Source organism: Loxodonta africana, chromosome 20, assembly GCF_030014295.1.
Source record: "Loxodonta africana isolate mLoxAfr1 chromosome 20, mLoxAfr1.hap2, whole genome shotgun sequence".
Lineage (NCBI taxonomy): Eukaryota > Metazoa > Chordata > Mammalia > Proboscidea > Elephantidae > Loxodonta > Loxodonta africana.
The window spans coordinates 43,995,598-44,018,571 of NC_087361.1; the positions used below are offsets into that span (position 1 = coordinate 43,995,598).

The 22,974-nt window shown below is 37.7% G+C and overlaps 1 protein-coding gene across 2 annotated transcripts in view; it reads left to right on the forward strand.

The window, feature by feature from the left end:
• The window catches only part of NCAM2 (neural cell adhesion molecule 2), a 554,474-nt gene that overhangs the window by 359,885 nt on the left and 171,615 nt on the right, over positions 1-22,974 (forward strand). For both annotated transcript variants that reach the window (XM_010590350.3, XM_064273125.1), the window contains exon 8: positions 664-809. In XM_010590350.3, the coding sequence (XP_010588652.2) occupies positions 664-809 (146 nt within the window). The remainder of the gene's footprint in view (positions 1-663; positions 810-22,974) is intronic.

Consider the following 22,974-nt stretch of genomic DNA (forward strand, 5'->3'; position numbering starts at 1 on the left):
GTTTATATAGTGGAAATATGACTGAATCAATTAAAGGATTTGGAGTAAGCAGTGAATTGTTAATTATTCTATATATCAAATTTCTAATAATAGAAATTTTTGAAAATTTTTATGTGGCACACATATGTACTGTAGGGGGACCCTGGAGTAGAATTAGTGGTACAACATATGTACCTCAGGAAAGTAAACGTAGGCTTATGGGAAGGGGCCAAAAAAAAAAAAAAAAAATCCATACTGCTTACCAAAAATTCAGACACACTCAGTGAGCCAGCATGCCTCCATTACTGAAAACACATGACAGCAACAAAAAATTCAAAGCAGAAAATAATTTGTTCCTGAAAGGGATAAGGTGACAATTAAAATGGCCATATTGCGGAAGGAATTGTGATTTGTATGTTGATTTCTAAGCTACTTGACATTCTGTTTATATAATAATATTAATCACAATAATAATAAGTGAGCATTACTTTCTAAAGTTTTATCCCTTGAGCTTTGCAACTCTTATAGCGTCCCTATAGATAGAAAGACTATGCCACTATAATGCCCAAAAAGGTAATAATTTCATAATATATAAAGTGGACTTTAATGCCCACTGTGGCTTTTAAGTCTGAATTGTAATATTTTTGTCCAATACAGCTTGAGTAATGTATACATTTTTTACAGTACAGCCTCACATAATACAGCTTAAAAATGAGACTACGTATGAAAACGGTCAAGTCACACTTATTTGTGAAGCGGAAGGGGAGCCTATTCCAGAAATCACTTGGAAAAGAGCTGTGGATGGTATCACATTTTCTGAAGGAGATAAGGTAAGAGCATCTCAATATAGTGGTTTTTAGTATCATTTAATGCCCATTGTTTTGAATACTATTACATTTCACATAGGACTCCAAGTTGCAGCTTAATTTAAAAAAAAAAAAAAAAGGTAATTCTAACGCTGGGTCAGCCTAAAAAATATCTTCAGAGGAGATAAAAGTCAAGGTGTAATATTCAGGGGTCCTTCTGTTTTTTTAATATTTAGGAGTCCTTCTGTTTTTCTGTTTAGTTTTTTTTCTGTTTAGTCACAAAACCTAGGATGTTAATATAATTGTTAAGTTTGCTTGCGTGGATTTTTGATATGCATTGTTATCTATAAAAACGTTATTGCAATTTTAAACCTTACTGCTGCATAATTGAAAGTCATTCTAATTCACAAAATCTGGCTGTCATCACAGTGGTGTTTCTCTCTAGAACTGTCTTTGTGTGGTAGCAGACTAAGTTTCTTCTTCCCTGTGATTTAGAATCTAAAAAAGAGAAATAAGTACAAATACAACAGAATACAGCCTTTTGGTAAATGTCACTCCTGTATAAGTTGGTGAAATTTCAGAATGCATTCAAGTTACTTAGAAATTACTTAAACATTACCATATGCTTCGTGCCACCCCATGGATTGTCATTATTGCTGAAACAAGGTGGGCTAGGAACATTATTACTATATAACACTAAGCATAGACAGAAGTGAAGTCAAAAGGAAGACAGTGAATTAGTTACAAGCTGGAATTTACATTTACATATATAAAGATTGTAAGATTAAGCCTTTCCATTGTTTTTCTATACTCAGTGTTAAAAATAACTTCCTTTAAACTTCATTAATTTAAATCTGATTTCTGCGAGTCTAAAATGCATGAGCATTTTTTTGCTTTACCAATACTGATAGCTAAAAAAAGGTGAAGTCAGTGTATCCAAAATTTACTTTCTTCTACAACTCCTCATGGTATTTTTTTAACAGCATGCTGTTTTCATAAGTAGAAAAAAAAAACCTCTGTCCATTTAATATTTACCTATTGAAATAACCTGTTCCCATATGTCTCACCTTACATCTTTTTTTCCACCATTTCCTCATGGTGGCATTTTTAAGAGATCATATCTGTTTTGGTAATAGTTGTTCCATTTTGACATACGTATTGTATATATTCAAGTTAATCATCAAACTAATAAAATGTGAATGGCAGTGATAGTCTTCCGATGACCCAGAGAAATGTTTGCTTTAATATTTTCTTAACAGAAAATGATACATACAATTAATATTACACAATTGCCACATCTGACAGGAGTTCAATTTCTGTAAAATAAAAAGAAAAACAATTGAATATATAAACCTTCAGGGGATAGTTTTCATATTTCAACTTAACATATTTCTTTAGATTTGATTACTCAAGAGTCATTATTTTCATGCTCTTAAGCCTTTATTAATACTCCTAACTGTACACTTGCTAATTATTTTTCCATTTATACCCAGAATAAGAAATTATTTTCAGTTATTTTATCAATGACAAGTTATCAAATAAGTAGAAGGGTCTGAATATTTTCTTCTAGGCTCTTCTCCCACGGCCAACCCAAACCCCATACAGAAATTTTTCCAGTAGTAGCTGTGAAAAATAATCATCTAATTCCATTTTGCTAAAGACAATTCCTTCTTTGAGAATACAGTATTTTATTTTTGGCTTTGCCTTCTCTGTTATAAAAAATATATTCTAGAAATCAAAATATGCTTTCTTGTACAACTTTCACTCAGTGGAAAAAGAAAAAACAACAAAAAAAGCACTAATTTTATCCATGACAGCTCCTCCAGAATATTCTAAGATCCATGTCGCATTTTCTTGACACCAATAAGCCCCTTTTCTGCTAGTGCCTTCAGGACCCCAAATTCAGAAATTGTATAAATGAGGGAAAATAACTTGAGCTTTGAAGTAAGGCAAATCTAAGTTTAAATCCCAGCTCGACTTTGGCAATATTATTTGAACTCTTTTTTAATATCCGTTTCTTCACTTTTAAAATGTGAATAGTAGTTCATTATGTGTATAATACTGAGGAGTACATTATATAAAATGCATATTAAAGTGTTCAGCATATTGTAAATATTCAGTGAACTTTTTTTTTAACCATTGTCATAGTACATATTTTTCAAAACAGAGTTTGTCTTGTTTTTCTTATTCTGAATATATTACGGTTGCTAATAGGCTGTGTAAAGTTTGACACCTAGGGTCCGAGGAAACACTATCACAGAATACCTTGAGATCTCATCTCAGTTGTCCCAAGTAACATAAGATTAGATTTGCTATGAGAATCACATAGAGATCTGTTAAAACGTAGGTTCTAGCTTCTTACTCTTCAAGATCGAGTCTGTTATGTCCAGAAATAATCTTGGGAGTGCATATGTAATATACTCATCAGTTAGTGTGATATAGATAGTTTGAGAGCAATAGTTTGGAAAATAATTTCTTAAATGTAAGTCAAGATGAAATTTAACAACTAATTACTTCAACAGAAAAATGCTTCTAGCAGTATACCTGGCACATGTTGCCAGACCAAACCCGATGCCATCGAGTCAATTCCAACTCGTAGTGACCCTATAGGACAGAGTAGAACTGCCCCATAGGGTCTCCAAGGAGAAGCTGGTAGATTCATACTGCCAACTTTTGTTTAATAGCCAACCTCTTAACCTCTATGCCACCAAGGCTCCTGGTACATGATAGGGGCATGGAAAATATAAAATAAAACAAAACAAAATTTTCCAGTGTGCACATACCTGTCAAAGTTTTTTTTTTCTTTAATTGTGGCAAATATGTATGTCACACAACATATGCCATTTCAACATTCCGTACATGTAGAATTCAGTGGTGTTAATTGTGATTATCATGTGCGGCCATCACAATTATACATTTCCAAATTTTCCATCAAATTTAATAGATTCTCAGTGCCCCCGTGCAGTGAATCCTCCCTTTACCCATCCTTTCCACCCACCACTGGCAACCACTGTAAACTTAGGTCTGTATACACTTGCCTGTTCTAGACATTTCATGTAAGTAGTCAAACTTATTTTCTTTTTGTGAAATCAAACACTATTTTCTTTTTGTGATTGAATTATTTCGTTCAGCATGATGTTTCAAGGTTCATCCATGCTGTAGCATGTATCAGGACTTCAGTCAAATTTTTGATGAATTTAAAATATTTTTGATGAAATTGTGGGTCAATCAGAAACAATTCAATATTGTCAATGTCATATGGCTCAACACAATAATTTCATCTAGTTATAAGGCAATTCATTTAGCAAATATTTTCATCATTGCTGTAGAATTTTGAAGGGGGGCCCTTTCCATAAATAACATCCCTCCTTCTTGCATGAGTTGCCAATCACCAGACAAGACAAATTAAATAAATGGGAATAAAATATTATGTGACTTAAATTTACAGGCAAGTGAATGTATTATACTCAACCTGAGAATTAGATAGACATTTTGTGCAGAGTCACAAGCAGCATTAGAGCATTCATCTCTTCTGTGGGATGAAGGGAAGAGATGTCACTGCAAAGCTTACCATCATGGCTAAGGGCAAAGGAGAACCCATGATCTCCACAGGAAGGCTCTCTCTGAAAAGAAGGAGGAGGGAGAGGAGGAGAAGAAGAGCTGTTGCTAGGATCTGACAGTAGTTACAGGAATTGATGGAATACCAACTGAGATGTTTCAACAAATGGATGCAATGTCAAAAGTGCTCAGTCATCTGTGCCAAAAAATTTGGAAGACAGCTACAGACTAAAAAAAAAAGAGATCCATATTTGTACCTGCTCCAAAGAAAAGTTATCCAACAGAATGAGGAAATTATCAAGCAGTATCATTAATATCACACACAAATGAAATTTTTCTGAAGATAATTCAAAAATAGTTGCAGCAGTACGTTGAGAGAGAAATGCCAGAAATTAAGGCCAGATTCAGAAGAGGACATGGAACGAGGGACGTCATTACTGATGTCAGATGGATCCTGGCTGACAGCAAAGAATATCAGAAGATGGTTACTTGTCTTTTAATGGCTATGCAAAGTATCATAACAAATTATGTATAATATTGCAAAGAATGGAAATTCCAGAATGCTTAATTATGCTCATGAAGACACTGCACATAGACAAAGAGGCAGTCATTTGAGCAGAATGAGGGGACACTGTGTGGTTTAAAATCAGGAATGGTGTGTGTCAGGGTTGTATCCTTTCACCATATTTATCCAGTCTGTATGCTGAGCAAATAATCTGAGAAACTGGACTATATGAAGAAGAACATGGCATCAGAATTGGAGGAAGACTCAGTAACAACTCATAATATGCAGATGACACAACCTTGCTTGCCAAAAGTGAAGAGACTTGAAGCACTTACTGATGAAGATCAAAGACCACAGCTTTCAGTATGGATTACACCTCAACATAAAGAAACAAAAATCCTCACCACTGGACCCATAAGCAATATCATGATATTCAGAGAAAGTATTATAGTTGTCAAGGATTTCATTTACTTTTATCCACAATCAACTGATGTATTACATTGGGCAAATCTGCTGCAAAAGACCTCTTTAAAGTGTTAAAAAGCAAAAAGGGAGAAGACGAATTGATGTATTCGAATTATGATGTTTGCAAAGATTATTGAAAATAACATGGCTGCCAGAAGAATGAACAAATTTCTCTTGGAAGAAGAACAGCCCGAATGCTCCTTAGAAGTGAGGATGGCAAGACTTCATCTCATATACTTTGGACATGTTATCAGGAGGGACCAGTCCATGGAGAAGGACATCATGCATGGTAAAGTAGAGGATCAGCACAAAACAGGAAGACTTAAATTAGATGAATCGGCACAGTGGCTGCAACAATGGGCTGAAACATAGCAATGATTGTGAGGCTAGGACAGGATCAGGCAGTGTTTTGTTGTATTGTGCATAGGGTTGCTGTGAGTCAAAACCGACTGGTCGGCACCTAACAAGAATAACAGTTAGGAAAAACACATCTAGTTTGGTATTCCCACAGTTAATAATAAGGTATCCTCCTGTTTTCTCATGGGGAGGACTAAGTGAGGAGATTGGTGTGTTATGTTAGAAAAGATCCCCCTTTATGGAATAATTATAAAGGATCCTTGAGAAATGCTCACAGTCCAAGAAACCTTATGTTAAGAGCATTTTAAGTGCTTTATATGCATTGTCTCAATTTATCTTCTGGTCACTCTTACTGTGCCCCAGACACTATGCCCAAAACATAGTGGCATAAAACAACCTTTTTTTTTTTCCTCATGATTTTTGGATCAGGAATTTGGCAAGGCTCAGCTGAGTTGGTATCACTTGGAATCTCTAATCTGCTTGCATTAAAATGTTGTCTGGGGCTGTAGACATGAGAACACTCAACTGCACTGAACATTTAAAGCAGTTCACTAACACAGCTGGCAGTAGATGGGAACGCCTCCATGGAGCTACTCCAGCATGGCTGATCCAGGGTTGTCTTCCCTCTTTATATGGCAGCTGGCTTCCTCCAGAATGAACATCCTAAAAGGCAAGCAGACAGACATTACCTGGTCTCTTCCAAACTTGTCTTGGAAGTCATGTATTGCTATTTCCATCACATTCTTATGGTTACGAACAAATTATAAGGCCAGCCCAGATTCAAAGTTAGAAGAATTACACTCCATCTCTTAACGAGGTTCAAGATCACATTGTAGAATAGTATGTGGGGAGGGAGATTATCCTTGAAACCATCTTTTGAAAATACCATTTGCAACAACTTATCTCTAAAATAAATCCATGAATGAAGACTGGTTATTTTCCCAGTCTTGTGGAAGAAGAAAGTGAGTCTCAGGGAAATTAAGTGGCAATTTATTTTAGTGATAACTTGATGATATTTCATTAAAATATGATTGATGTACTAGGGTTATACAAAAAGTTCAATAAATTGAAGATTAATTTTAGGAGATTCTTTGAAGTCTTCTTAAGGCACATATAAACCCAAACCAAACCCATTGCTGTTGATTCTGACTCATAGTGACCCTATAGGACGGAGTAGAACTGCCCCATAGGGTTTCCAAGGAGCACCTGGTGGATTTGACCTTTTGGTTAGTAGCCAAGCTCTTAACCACTGTACCGCCAGGGCTCCAAGGTGCATGTAGGTATAAAAATTTGAAGGGCCTGATTTCTTTTTTAATACATTTTATGCAATTAATTCTAATAGTATTTAAATCATACAGCAAATCTTAAGACGGAACTAGAGCTGTTGGCCCTGAACATGAAATAGTCCTGAGTGAAAAATTATAAATTGCCCTGTACATACTAATTCATCTAATGTTTTTTAATTGAAAACACTTCTTAGTTAAATAAAACCATGTTTTTTTTCAGAAGGTCGATCTGGGGAATATGTGGGAATAAGTGTCTAAAATATTTTAAAATTACCCCTGATACATAGTAAACGCTTACTAAATGTTTCTACTTAATATCAACACCTGTCTCCTATGTTTAAACCAAAGGTTCTTTAGATTTTGACTTGCGTTAAATGTTGCCTGGGACTTTGTTATTGACCAATAAATGTTAATGTATGTGGGGTCACAGGTGTTGGTGAATTATTACGTGGAGTCATAGAAAGGGACTCACAAACCAAAATTTTATGCTGACCTTGTCTGATTTTTTTTTTTTGGTCACATTGGACATGTTATTTCTCATGTCTAATTACAATTTCTGCGTGTATAAACCCAGGGTAATAATAAGATCTACCTGGATGAAGACTAAATAAGATCACACATAACAATATCCCAGACACAAACTACTTAAAAGCTATTTGCTCTCTTCTTTGGAGTTCATCAGTCACATTTCACCCATTATTTCAACTGTATTATTCCATTTCAACTATACTATTTCATCTGTTGGAAACCCTGGTGGTGTAGTGGTTAAGGGCTACAGCTGTTAACCAAGAGGTCGGCAGTTCGAACGTGCCAGGCGCTCCTTGAAAACTCTAAGGGGCAGTTCTACTCTGTCCTATAGGGCCGCTATGAGTCGGAATCGACTGGATGGCAGTGGATTTGTTTTTTTTTTTTTATTTATTTCATCTGTGATTACATTGCATTTAGATATTTTATAAAGGAGCAAATAAACATGGTAACTCTCTGTCAATTACTGCTTCTACAAAAGGGGCCAGGGAAAGAATTGTATGAGTATGGTCATATGTGCTCTATGAAGGAAGATGGTTCACAGGAATAGCAGAATGTTCCTCCACAAGTCGCCATAGATTATACTGCACTGACATAGTTATATAAAAAAGTTTAATATAAAATAATATTTGTTGTTGCTGTTAGCTACCATAGAGGCTGCCCTCAACTCATGGCAACTCTCAGGCACAATGAAACAAAATGCTGCCCAGCCCTGCACCATCCCCCTCATCTGTTACCCATCACACAAGTGGGATCCACAAGGCCATTGTTGCCTGATTTCCAGAAGCAGATCACCAGGCCTTTCTTCCCAGTCCATCTCAGTCTGGAAGCTCTACTAAAACCTGTTCAGCATCATAGTAACATGAAAGCATCTACTAACAGGTGGGCGGTGGCTGCGCATGAGAAGCATTGGCCAGGAATCAAACCCAGGCTTCCCCCCCCCGCCCCCCCCCCGCCCCGGAAAAGGAGAATTCTAGCACTGATCCATCACCTCCCCCTGCAGAATGATGTTTAGGAAAGTTAATGGTTCTGATATTAAGTTGCCTAGCCAGTTAAATCCCAGATCTTGTTACTGTATTTCACATACTTTTTGAAAGCTGGAAATATTGAAAGTCTTTGCATTGTGGTCTCATCTTAACCACCATATCTTGGACTTCAGTCTCCAATCGTGCAGAATAGTATGCTTTGGAGCCCTTCCTATCCTAGTTCTGATAGACTCTTAAACCAAACCAAACCGTTGTCGTGGAGTCCATTCCAACTCATAGCGACCCTAATTAAGCCACTCTTAAGTGACGTAGGCTGGTTTCACTTCCTATGAGACACAAAAATGGGAGCCATATCACTGATTTTCTCCTTCTGCTCTTCCTTGCTGGCTAGTGGTTAAGAGCTGCACTGCTAACCAAAAGGTTGGCAGTTCGATTCCATCAGGCACTCCTTGGAAACTCTATGGGGCAGTTCTACTCTGTCCTATAGGGTTGCTACCAGTCAAAATCGACTCGACGGCAACGGGTTTGGTTTGCTTTTGGTTCCTCTTCTTCCTGTGCCTCCTCATCGTAATCTTGTAGCCTCTCTCCTCGGTCTATCTACCTTTCTCTCCATTTTTGTTTTCCTCAAGGAAGCATTCATTCTTTGCGTCCTTTGAGGTATTTTGCACCTCCTGCATTATGTAGCAATAAATATTAATTTGGAGTAGGCATTTCCACATTTTAAGAAGTAACTGAGTAAGATACTAAGGTAAGAGGGAAAAAAAAAGAACATTCTGTGTTCCACACATAAGATTTCTTAAGAATGCTTTATTCTTCATAACTTTTTCAAAAGGTGATTTCATACCCATATGTCAATCCTGACTACTTTTAAACATTTTTCTAAGAGTGTTACACTACTTGTCATTAGCGGTATTAAGTGGCTTTGAAAAGATCTTCTCAGGGAGTGATTTTTACCTCTTGAATTCTTATAAAATGGTAAACATAACAGTAAGCAGTTCCATGTATGTGAATAGAATGTTTTACGTAATAATTATACAGTGTTTATAATATCATGTAGTGGATGACATCTCACGCGTATCATTTATCTACTCTTCTTCCAGAAACTATAATTATTTTATTTCTGTTATACTTGCCCTACCTAGCAAATCATAGGCCTAACTCCACTAGAAATTAATCCCACTCCACATTGAATGAGAAATATTATAAATGTACAAGAATGTATGATACCTGTCTTAAAGCCACAGTTCTCAAACTTCAGTCCATCGACCAACAGCTTCATATCTTTCCCATATTCACGTGCTGCCTGTATTGTTATTTGCTTACTTATTTTTTAACTATTTTTAATTTATTCTTAACCTAATACAAAAATAATCAGTGAAATCAAAAGTATGATGTATGTGGTGGCTCTATGTTTAAATAGGCATTCAAATAAGTATAAAACAAACATTTTTTCAGACTAATAGCTACACTGGTTGTGTGTACCTTCAGTGGTACACAGAACACACCTTCAGAAACACTGCTTTTGTGTCAGACATATTTTGAATGAACTTATCACCCAATTTAGCTTTGAAATTTTCGGGAGTGGAGCACACATAAAGACATTCTAAGTGAGAAAGAACTTAATCTCCATCCTATTTGTGGGGCCAACCATGTACCGCCAGAAATAAATAGACTCCATCTCAATAATGAGTATATATTAATAAACCGTATTGATGGAAACTCATTTAATTTGAGTCCGTAAAACCAGACGGTACTTTCAATATACCGATGCACTGAATGGATATATCAGAGTACTGTGTCACACCCAATTTCTCCTCCAACCCTTTTTTTTTTTTTTTCCTTTTGCTAAAGTAAAGTATAAATTTTTGTCTTGGTGTGATTTTTATCATCTGAAAACTTTGTGATTAAAATATTAGGACTTTCTGTTGTTTTACATACGTTTGAAAAAGCAGTTTTTCTGTGTTAAAGAAAACAACCATAATAAAATTCAGCATCAACTTTAGTGGTTTAAGTCCATTTTATGTAGTGTTCCTCTTTTTTAAATGAAGTAGATGTATTCAAACCGCAGTTTAAGAGTTTTTAAAATTATAATTAAAAGTAGGAATATTTTTCTTTAGCAGTGATTTTGCATTTACATACAGAAGTCAGAGTTACGCCAGTGTTGTCCTTTCTATTTTAATAATGAAATGGTAAGCATTTTTCTCTATAAATGTAGGCATTATGACCTGGAGAAGAGTTTCTTAAAAATGTTTTTGCAGACTAAAATACAAAGTCAAAAGGGTGTTTCGCAATAATGAAGACAGGTAGTTCCTTAGCTGGATAGCTGCCCTCCGGTCAACTCCGACTCATGGCGATCCCATGTACAACAGGACAAAAGGTTGCCGGGTCCTAAGTCATCCTCACCACCACAGCCATGTTCAAGTCCATCCTGTGGCGATATTGCGCATCCACTGAGGGTCTCCCTTGACTTCACTGGCCCTCTAATTCACCAAACCTAATATCCTCCTCCTAGAGCCCTAGTGGCACAATTGTTAAGAGCTCAGCTTGCTAAACAAAAGGTCAGCAGTTCGAATCTACCAGCTGCTCCTTGGACACGCTATGGGGCAGCTCTACCCTGTCCTATAGGGTCACTATGAATCAGAATCAGTTTGACAGCAATGGGTTTATGTATGTGCATATATGTGTGTGTGTGTTTTAATATCCTCCTCCAGTGATTGATCCTTTCTGATGACATATCCAAAGCAAGCGAGTTAGACAATGCCCTGTTGGGACCCATAAGATTTTCTTGGGCTAATTTTTGGAAGTAGATTGCCAAGCTTTTACTCCTGGCTTGTTTTAGTATGGAAGCTCTGCTGAAACCTGTCTACCTTGGGTGACTCCACTGGCGTTTGGAATACTGGTGGCATGAAATAGCTTCCAGCATCACAGCAACACCCAGGCCACCACGGTACCACAAACTGACAGATGGGTGGTGGTGTTCCTTAAATGCAACTACCTAAACAAAATATTATGTTTTAAATTTTATAATAACTTAATTACCTTAGCATATAAATATTTATTATTGCACGGCTGCCTTCATTATATCATTTTTTATACTCAAGGGTATTACGGTTTATTGCGTATGAGCCAATATTTTATTGCATTTTAATATTGTTATTTATGGAAGGGGTTCCAACTCTGGATGTAAGGAAAATTCATATTTTGAAAATTGTTTATTGCACCACTGTCAATGGAAGTCTATCCTTTCAATGGAAGATAATGGAGTGAATTTTTCACATCACATGAAAATCCCTACGGAAAATTCTCATTTCATTTATGTATATTAAATAGGAGGAACACATGAGCCACTTTTGTAGGCTTTTTTTTTCCTTTCTTAAGCAAATATGACTTCCTGAAAGGTAGCTTTCATAAAAATTTAACCAAGAAAATAATCTTTAAAGTGATTGAAATATATGTGACTAATATTTCCTAAATCATGTGTCTAAACTCATCTAACAACTTTCAATAAATATCACTGGGTCTTCTCTGTTTGCAAAAACTATTTCCAGCTCAAGGGATACAATAGTGAGCAACAGCAACTGCAACAAAAGTTTTCTACTTTATGTTGCATACAATTTAGGAAGGGAGGTGGATTCAGACTCCCCCCGCCAAAATAAATCATATGTAATATCAGTAAGAATTTTTTAATGAATATGCAATTTTGAAATATTTTCATGTGGAAATAGACTTGCACAAGCCACAAATCTAGCTTTGGCAAATCTCTCTGCATTATAACAAACTCAGCTCAACTTCTTCTGACAGGCCTCTCTACAGGTTAAAACTATGTTAACTCTCGCCAGAATATCTCCTCTTAATTTGCCCTCGGCCAAAGAAAATTGCTTAGGTTCTAATTAAAAAAACAAAACAAAAAAAGCTTTTAAATGAGTAATGGTATAACTGGCAGCACTTCTATATCTTTATATGACTGGGAAAATATAGTATTTTCAACTTCCTTTTCCTCCTATAATAGAAGTCACCAGAATGTGATGTCACCAACAAATCCACAATTATTGGCTTATAAAAGGGAGACTATATTATTGCAAAATATGCATTTTTTTTTTAATTTCTAATGAGACAAAAACTATAATGCATTGGCACATTTATTGTATTGTCTGAGTATGGACGGTATACAGGTTTGTTTTTTTTTCATCTTTGTAAGTAGTTATACTTCTGGACATACTTTTTACAGCTTGATTTTTACTACTTTTATGAGGAATTTTATTTGCACCTCTTTGCCAAACCTTAGGAGCCCTGGTAGCATAGTGGTTAAGAGCTCAGCTGCTAACCAAAAGGTCAGCAGTTTGAATCTACCAGATGCTCCTTGGAAACCCTATGGGGCAGTTCTACTCTGTCCTATAGGTTCACTGTAAGTTGGAATCAACTCAATAACAATGGATAAGCAAACCCTAACATTGCATTCTGGGTGGAGATATGGACAATTTTTTGTGCTGGATTCAAAGATTGATCATTAATAAATAAATAAATAGAGTTTCAAGGAGAAATCCAGAATGGGGGAAAAATGAATGAAAATATTTTAGAGAACAATTAATGGATCAGTAATAAATCTTTGTTTAAATATTTTGAAGAAAGTAATATGCATAGTTGAACTTGACATATCACATACTTACCATGGCTGGTCATGTAAAAAAAGGATTGAGAATTATAAAAATGCATAGATTTAAAAAAAAAAAATTAGAGATCCTAGATAATGGAATGTATGAAATTCCAAATGTTCATTCCTTGTAATTTCTTTTTTTTTTAACTGAATAATGATTATTTTTTAATGTGCTTTAGATGAAGGTTTACACAACAAATTAGTTTCTCATTAAACAATTCATATGCATACTGTTTTGTGACATTGGTTGCCAACTCCATGACATGTCAACACTTTCCCCTTCTCAACCTTGGGTTCCCCATTATCAGCTTTCCTGTCCCCTTCTGCCTTCTTGTCCTTGCCTGTAGGTTGCTGTGTCCATTTAGTCTAGTTTTGTTTTATGGGCCTGTCTATGCTGGCTGAAGGGCGAACCTCAATACTTCAGTACTGAGTTATAAGGGTGTCTAAGGGCTATACCCCTGCCCTGTGTCTGTCAGTTTGTCATACTGTAGGGGCTTGTGTGTTGCTGTGATGCTGGAAGCTATGCCACTGGTATTCAGATACCAGCAGGGTCACCCATGGAGGACAGGTTTCAGCTGAGCTTCCAGACTAGGAAGAAGGACCCGACAGTTTACTTCTGAAAAGCATTAGCCAGTGAAAACCTTATGAATAGCAGTGGAACACTGTCTGATATAGTGCTGGAAGATGAGCACCCCAGGTTGGAAGGCACTCAAAAGATGACTGGGGAAGGGCTGCCTCCTCAAAGTAGAGTCAACCTTAATGACGTGGATGGAGTAAAGCTTCCAGGACCTTCATTTGCTGTTGTGGCACAACTCAAAATGAGACAAAACAGCTGCAAACATCCATTAATAATCAGAACCTGAAATGTACGAAGTATGAATCTAGGAAAATTGGAAATCATCAAAAATGAAATGGAACACATAAACATCAATATCCTAGGCATTAGTGAGCTGAAATGGATTGGTGTTGGCCATTTTGAATCAGACAATCATATAGTCTACTATGCTGGGAATGACAACTTGAAAAGGAATGGTGTTACATTCATCGTCAAAAAGAACGTTTCAATATCTATCCTGAAATACAACGCTGTCAGTGATAAGATAATATCCATACACCTACAAGGAAGACCAGTTAATACAACTATTATTCAAATTTACGCACCAACCACTAGGGCCAAAGATGAAGAAATAGAAGATTTTTATCAGCTGCTACAGTCTGAAATTCATCGAACATGCAGTCAAGATGCACTGAAAATTACTGGCGATTGGAATGCAAAAGTTGGAAATAAAGAAGGATCAGTAGTTGGAAAATATGGCCTTGGTGATAGAAAGAATGCCGGAGATCAAATGATAGAATTTTGCAAGACCAATGACTTCTTCATTGCAAATACCCTCTTTCACTAACATAAACGGTGACTATACACATGGACCTCGCCAGATGGAACACACAGAAATCAAATTGACTACATCTGTGGAAAGAGACAATGGAAAAGCTCAATATCATCAGTCAGAATAAGGCCAGGGGCCAACTGTGGAACAGACCATCAATTGCTCATATGCAAGTTCAAGCTGAAACTGAAGAAAGTCAGAGCAAGTCCACGAGAGCCAAAACATGACCTTGAGTATATCCCACCTGAATTTAGAGACCATCTGAAGAGTAGATTTGACGCATGGAACACTAGTGACCGAAGACCAGAGGAGCTGTGAAATAACATCAAGGACATCATCCATGAAGAAAGCAAGAGGTCAATGAAAAGACAGGAAAGAAAGAAAAGACCAAGGTGGATGTCAGAGGAGACTCTGAAACTTGCTCTTGAGCGCCGAGCAGCTAAAGCAAAAGGAAGAATTGATGAAGTAAAAGAACTGAACAGAAGATTTCAAAGGGCCTCTCAAGAAGACCAAGTAAAGTATTATAATGACATGTGCAAAGATCTGGAGATGGAAAACCAAAAGGGAAGAACACGCTTGGGGTTTCTCAAGCTGAAAGAACTGAAGAGAAAATTCAAGCCTCGAGTTGCAATAGTGAAGGATTCCATGGGGAAAATGTTAAATGATACAGGAAGCATCAAAAGAAGATGGAAGGAATATAGAGTCATTTTACCAAAAAGAATTAGTTGATATTCAAACATTTCAAGAGGTGGCATGTGATCAGGAACTGATGGTACTGAGGGAAGAAGTCCAAGCTGCTCTGAAGGCACTGGCGAAAAACAAGGCTCCAGGAATTGATAGAATATCAATTGAGATGTTTCAACAAACAGATGCAGCGCTGGAGGTGCTCACTCATCTATGCCAAGAAATATGGAAGACAGCTTCCTGGCCAACTGACTGGAAGAGATCCATATTTATGCCTATTCCCAAGAAAGGTGATCCAACCAAATGTGCAAATTATAGAACAATATCATTAATATCACACGCAAGCAAAATTTTGCTGAAGACCATTCAAAAATGGCTGCAGCAGTATATCGACAGGGAACTGCCAGAAATTCAGGCTGGTTTCAGAAGAGGATGTGGAACCAGGGATACCATTGCTGATGTCGGATGGATCCTGGCTGAAAGCAGAGAATAACAGAAGGATGCTTGCCTGTGTTTTATTGACTATGCAAAGGCACTCGACTGTGTGGACCATAGCAAACTGTGGATAACACTGCCAAGAATGGGAATTCCAGAACACTTAATTATGCTCATGAGGAACCTTTACATGGATCAAGAGGCAGTTGTTCGGACAGAACAAGGAGATGCTGATTGGTTGAAAGTCAGGAAAGGTGTGTGTCAGGGTTGTATTCTTTCACCATACGTATTTAATCTGTATGCTGGACAAATAATACAAGAAGCTGGACTATATGAAGATGAACGGGGCATCAGGAGCGGAGGAAGACTCATTAGCAACCTGTGTTATGCAGATGACACAACCTTGCTTGCTGAAAGTGAAGAGGACTTGAAGCACTTACTAATGAAGATCAAAGACTACAGCCTTCAGTATAGATTACACCTCCACATAAAGAAAACAAAAATCCTCACAACTGGACCGATGAGCAACATCGTGATAAACGGAGAAAAGATTGAAGTTGTCAGGCATTTCATTTTACTTGGATCCACAATCAACAGCCTTGGAAGCAGCAGTCAAAAAATCAAAAGATGAATTGTATTGGGCAAATCTGCTGCAAAGGACCTCTTGAAAGTGTTGAAGAGCAAAGATGTCACCCTGAAGACTAAGGTGCGCCTGACCCAAGCCATGGTATCTTCAGTCACATCATATGCGTGTGAAAGCTGAACAATGAATAAGGAAGACCAAAGAAGAGTTGACGCCTTTGAATTGTGGTAGCAAAGAATATTGAATATACCATGGACCGCCAAAAGAATGAACAAATCTGTCTTGGAAGAAGTGCGGCCAGAATGCTCCTTAGAGGCAAGGATGGCGAGAAGACTGCATCGTACATAGTTTGGACATGTTGTCAGAAGGGATGAGTCCCTGGAGAAGGACATCATGCTTAACAGAGTACAGGGTCAGCGGAAAAGAGGAATACCCTCAACAAGGTGGATGGACACAGTGGCTGTAACAGTGAGCTCAAGCATATCAACAATTGTAAGGATGGCGCAGGACCGGGCAGTGTTTCGTTCTGTTGTGCATAGGGTGGCTATGAGTCAGAACCGACTTGACGGCACCTGACAAGAACAACAACAACAAGGGCCATACTGGAAACCCTGGTTGCATTGTGGTTAAGTACTACGGCTGCTAACCAAGAGGTTGGCAGTTCACATCTGCCAGGTGCTCCTTGGAAACTCTGTGGGGCAGTTCTACTCTGTCCTATAGGTTCGCTGTGAGTTGGAATTGACTCGACAGCAGTGGGTTTGTTTTTTTTTCTTTTTAAGAGTCATACTCTCAGGGTTTCTTCTGTCTCTGTCAGACCAGTAAGTATGGTCTTTTTTTGTGAGTTAAAATTTTGTTCTACATATACCTCTAGCTCTGTCCGGGACCCTTTATTATGATCCATGTCAGAAGTAGTCAGTGGCGGTAGCCAGGCACCATTTAGTTATGCTGGATTCAGTCTGGTGGAGGCTGTGGTAATTTTGATTCATTAGTCCTTCAAACTAATCTTTCCCTTGTCTTTGGTTTTCTTCATTTTCCCTTGCTCCAGATGGGGTGGGACCAGTGGAGTATCTTAGATGCCGCCAACAAGCTTTTAAGACCTAAAACACTTCTCACCAAAGTAGAATGTAGAACATTTTCTTCATAAACCGTGTTATGCCAGTTGAGCCAAATGTCCGCCAAGACCATGTCCCCAGCCCTCAGCCCAGTCATTCAGTCCCTCAGGGAGTTTGGATGTGTCTACAAAGCTTCCATGACCTTGCCTTGGTCAAGTTGTGCTGACTTCCCCAGTATTGTGTACTGTCTTACACTTCGTCAAAGTTACCACTTATCTATTGTCTAGTTAATGTTTTTCCTTTCCACCCCCCCTTCATTACCATCAGATCCCTTTTTGTGTGTAAACTTTTTTTATGAGTTTTTATAATAGCGTTCTCATACAATATGTATCCTTTTGTGATTGACTTATTTCATTCAACATAATGCCCTCCAGATTCATCCATTTCGTGAGTGCTTTGCAGATTCTTCATTGTTCTTTATCATTGTGTAATACTCCATTGTGTGTGTGTACCATAGTCTTTTTATCAGTTCATCTGTTGATAGCACTTAGGCTGTTTCATCTTTTTGCTGTTGTGAAAAATGTTGCAGTGAACATGGATCTCCATATGTCTATTTGTGTGACAGGTCTTATTTCTCTAGGATATATTCCTAGGTGTGGGATTGCTGGATCGTATGGTATTTCTATTTTTAGCTTTTTAAGGAAGTGCCATATCATTTTCTAAAATTGTTATACCATTTTGCATTCCCACCAGCAGTGTAATCTCCCACAGCCTCTCTAAAATTTATTATTTTCTGTTTTTTTGATCAGTGCAGCCTTGTTGGGGGGTGAGATGGTATCTCATTGTAGTTTTTGTTTGCTTTCCTCTAATGGCTAGTGATGGTATTTCTTCATGTGTCCGTTAGCTGCCTAAATACCTTCTTTTATGAAGTGTCTGTTCATACCCTTTGCCCATTTTTTAATTGGATTATTTGTCTTTTTGTTGTAGAGGTGTTGGATTTTCCTATAGATTTTAGAGATTAGACCTTTGTCAGATTTCTCATAGCTAAAAGTTTTTTCCTAGTCTGTAGGTTCTTTTTTTATTCTCTTGGTGAAGTCTTTTGATGAGCGTGTTTAATTTTTAGAAGATCCTGGTTATCTAACTTACCGTCTGGTATTTGTGTATTGTTATTTATGGTTTGTATCCTGTTAATGCTGTGTATTAGGGCCTCTAAGGTTGATCTTTCTGGGATCTTTATAGTTTTTGGTTTTGTATTTAGATCTTTGATCCATTTTGAATCAGTGTATGGTGTGAGGTGTGGGACCTGTCCATTTTTTTGCAGATGGACATCAGTTTTGCCAGCATTATTTGTTAAAAAGACCATCTTTTCTCAATTTAATGGACTTCGGACCTTTGTTGAAGATCAGGTGACCATTCTGGATGGATTTACATCTGGGTTCTCAGTTCTGTTCTATTGGTCAATTTGTCTGTCACTGTACCAGTACAAGGCTGCTTTGACTATCATAGCTGTGTAGTAGGTTCTGAGGTCAGGTAGTATGAGTCCTCCTATTTTATTCCTCTTCAGTAGTGCTTTACTTATCCCAGACCACTTCACTTTCCATATAAAGTTAATGCTTAGTTTTTCCATCTCTTTGAAGAACGCTGATGGTCTTTGGATCAGGATCGCATTGTATTTGTAGATCGCTTTGGGTAGAATTCACATTTTCGCAGTGTTGAGTTTACCTATCCATAAGCATGGTATGTTTTTCCATTTATGTAGGTATCTTTTGGTTTCTTCCAGTAGTGTTTTGTAGTTTTCTCTGTATAGGTCTTTTACATCACTGGTTAAATTTATTCCTAAGTATTTCATTTTTTTAGGGGCGATTATAAATGGTATTGCTTTTCTGATTTCCTTTTCCTAGGTCTTTCTAATTTCTCTAGTATAATCTGGAAGACCATTAGTTTTTAAAAGAAAATGCTTTCATTTGTCATGATGTTTCATTACTACTACTACTACCACCACTTGTTGCGCCACTTCGGACTCATGTGTTGCAGAGTAGAGCTGTGCTCCATAGAGTTTTCATGGCTGTGACTTCTCAGAAGCAGATCACCAGGCCTTTCTTCCAAGTGCCTCTGGGTGGTTCTGACCACCAACCTTTGAGTTAGCAGTCAAGAGCTTATCTGGGCGTGCCACCGAGGGACTCCTTGATGTTGTATTAGATGGTCTTAGATAACCTTTATCATAGACCTTTGTCAATAACCTTTGCTACCCTGATATTCTGTCTTGCTATGGAAGTAATCTTCGAGTTATAATATTCAGGGGAGTGGTTTTTAACCAAGTCTGTGCATCAGAATCACTTGAGGAACTGTATACACAAATACTTGACTGAACTTTACTCCTAGAGATCTGACTGAGCCTCATTCCAGAGATCTGATGAAACTTATTCCCAGGGTTCTAACTGAACCTCTCTCCCAGGGATTCTTATCCAGTTCATCTTTGATAGGAATTAGTTTGTATTATGAAAACCACCGGAGATGAATCAGTGTGTGTCATGGATTGAATTATATCCCCCCAAAAATGTGTGTATCAATTTGGCTGGGCCATGATTCCCCATATTGTGTGACTTTCCTGTATGTTGTGAATCCTGCCTCTATGATGTTAATGAAGTGGGATGGGATGCAGTTGTATTGGTGAGGCAAGACTCAGTCTACAAGATTGGATTGTGTCTTGAGGCAATCTCTTGAGATATGAAAGAAAGAGGCAAACAGAGAGACAGGGGACCTCATACCAACAAGAAAGCAGTGCCAGGAGCACAGCATATCTTTTGGACCCAGGGTTCCTGCACAAAGAAGCTCCTAGTCCGGAGGAAGTTTGATGAGAAGGCCAATAGAGATAGAAAGCCTTCCCCTGGAGCTGACACCCTGAATTTGGACTTTTAGCATACTTTACTGTAAAGAAATAAATTTTTCTTTGTTAAAGCCATCTACTTATGATGTTTCTGTTATAGTAGCACTAGATGACTAACATAGAATTTGGTACCCAGGGTGGGGTGCTGCTCTAACAGATATCTAAAATGTGGAAGTGGTTTTGAAACAGTGAATGGATAGAGAACTAGTAGCAGCAGAGAACCAACAGCAGCAGAACCAGGAGACCAGCGAGAGATGGCACTTGAGTTAACACAAGGAGTGAGAGAGCTGAGTGCCTATGCGCAAGAGGCTTCCTGGTGGAGAGGCATGTGTCTAGGTACTTATCAGCAGAGCTACAGAGCTTTAGAGCACTTGCCCCAGCAGGGCAGATGTGGGCGTGAGGCCCAAGGAGCAGAGAGGCTAAGAAACCAGGAAGCAGAAGCTGAAGAGACAAATAACACAAACAGCCTAGATGCTTCAGTCTCAAAAGGTATGGCCATGACCTCAGGGGTTTCAAAGAGTGGAGCCATGGCCTCTGGTGTTTGTAAGGGTGGAGTTGCCACTCAGATGGACGAGGAGAATGGTGCTCCTAAAGCCGAGGAAGCAGAGTTGCTGTCCCAGTGGGCCTGGAAGGCAGAGCTGAAGCCCAGGGCTGAGGGACCTCCACTAAGAATCTGGAGAATGTGGCCAATATCTAGAGTCTAGACGGCAGGGCTATTGTGTAAATGATCTCAGAGAACAGAGGATTATTTTCAAAGCCTTAAGGGCTAATCTAATGTGTTCTGCTGATTTACTAGGTGCCTGTCATGCCTTCTTTTCCTCCAATTTCTCCTGTCTGTAATGGAAATATCTAGGTTGTGCCCGTTCTGCCATGGTACCTTTGGAAGCAAATAACTTGTATTCTAGATTTTACAGATGAAAAGGAATTTTTGGACTTGGGACTTGGAGTGAAGACTTTTGCTATGATATGATGGGGTGGATATGTTTTGCATGTTGCAAGGATGTGATTTTGGGAGGCCAAAGGGTAGAATGTCATGGATTGAATTATGTCCCCCAAAAAATGTGTGTATCAATTTGGGCCATGATTCTAGGTATTGTGTGATTTTCCTTTATGTTGTAAATCTTGCCTCTATGATGTTAATGAGGGAGAATGGGCAGCAGTTGTGTTAGTGAGGCAGGACTCAACCTGCAAGATTGGATTGTGTCTTGAGGCAATCTCTACAAATATAAAAGAAAGAAGTGAGCAGGGAGAGAGGGGCACCTCTAACCACCAGGAAAAGCACCAGGAGCAGAACGCATCATTTAGACCCACGATTCCTACGCAGAGAAGCTCCTAGTCCAGGGGAAGATTGACGAGAAAGACCTTCCTCCAGAGCTGACAGAGACAGAAAGCCTTCCCCTGGAGCTGATACCCTGAATTTGGACTTTTAACCTACTTTACTGTGAGAAAATAAACGTTTTACGAAAGCCATCCACTTGTGGTATTTTTGTTATAGCAGCACTAGATAACTGAGACAGTGCGTGTGCCCTATAGAGATCATCTATCTTTGAAATTTCTGTATTTTCTCCATCGCACATGTGCCTGAACATACACATATGTGCACATATACAATGTTTCCTTGATATTTAGAAAAATAATATTATGTAGATCTCCCATACAGCTAGACATAGAGTAAGATATACAAAGGATGTTCATTTGTATAACCTCTGACTTTTTTTTTTTTTCTGTTAGTTTAGGAATTCCTAGTTCATAGAAAATAGAGCTTGATGAAGTAATGTGATGTGATATTTGTTACATTGATTCTTTGTTTTAAATCCTGGGTTGCCATTTACCTGTTCCGTGATATTGGGTAAATTGTCTTACTTTTATGAATGATAGTTTTACTGTTTATAAAATACATTTCCTGTAGGCTTTGAAATTTCCTTATTCTTTAAATTTCTCTACTGGCTTAGTAGATAATCATATGTTTTAAAACGCCATTTTTTATTCTGATGTTAAGTCTTTATTAAATCCAGATAGTTATTCATTTTCAGCTCATGATTTTCTAATAGCTTAGTATGGTTAGACAGTGTGTCTCCAATTTCCTTCTTCCATTTAGCTTTTCTATATAACTCAATTAGTAAGACAAGCTAAGGTTACTTTAGTAATGACTTTAAGATAGACAAAAAGAAGTTAGTTTCCAGTTGTATAGAAGAAAGCTAAGGAGCATACCACCAAAATCTGCCACCTCTAGATTTTAATGCCTGTATTATTTTTTCTTTCTAGAGATAATGGCCTTTCTTGAAGGATTTTGTGTTTGAATGACATTTTTAAGGTCTGCCTAGTGCATTTTTTTTCTGCAAGTGTTCTGAGAGCAATATTATAGGTCCCTGCTGGGCAGTAGGCAAAGTGGATACTTCTATCCTCCGTCACATGTGGGTGGTGGAATATAATTAGGCATAGAGGAGATCTTCCTTGAATGCTTCTGAGCTTGCTGAGAGGTGGGTTTTTCAATCATTTACAACTTTCTGCTATTTCTTTTTCATCTCACAGCTTGAGTAAAGATTGTCAAAGAGGTCGAGTCATGCATTTAATATGTAGTTTTTAAAACTGTTTTTTGAGAGAATGCTAGGCAATAAAATCAAAATATTGATTTTTTGAAAATATCATTTATTTATGAACTTTTTTTTGTTAAATCTGTAGAAGAATTTCCATTAGAAAGAACCTGTCATCAAACTGTAAGATACTGTGATGCTGGTTAACAGTTTTGCTAAATTGTTTTTGGAAAAACGTCATTTATATATAGAGAGCAATTTTAGTATGGTAATTACTTCTTGAGAAGTAA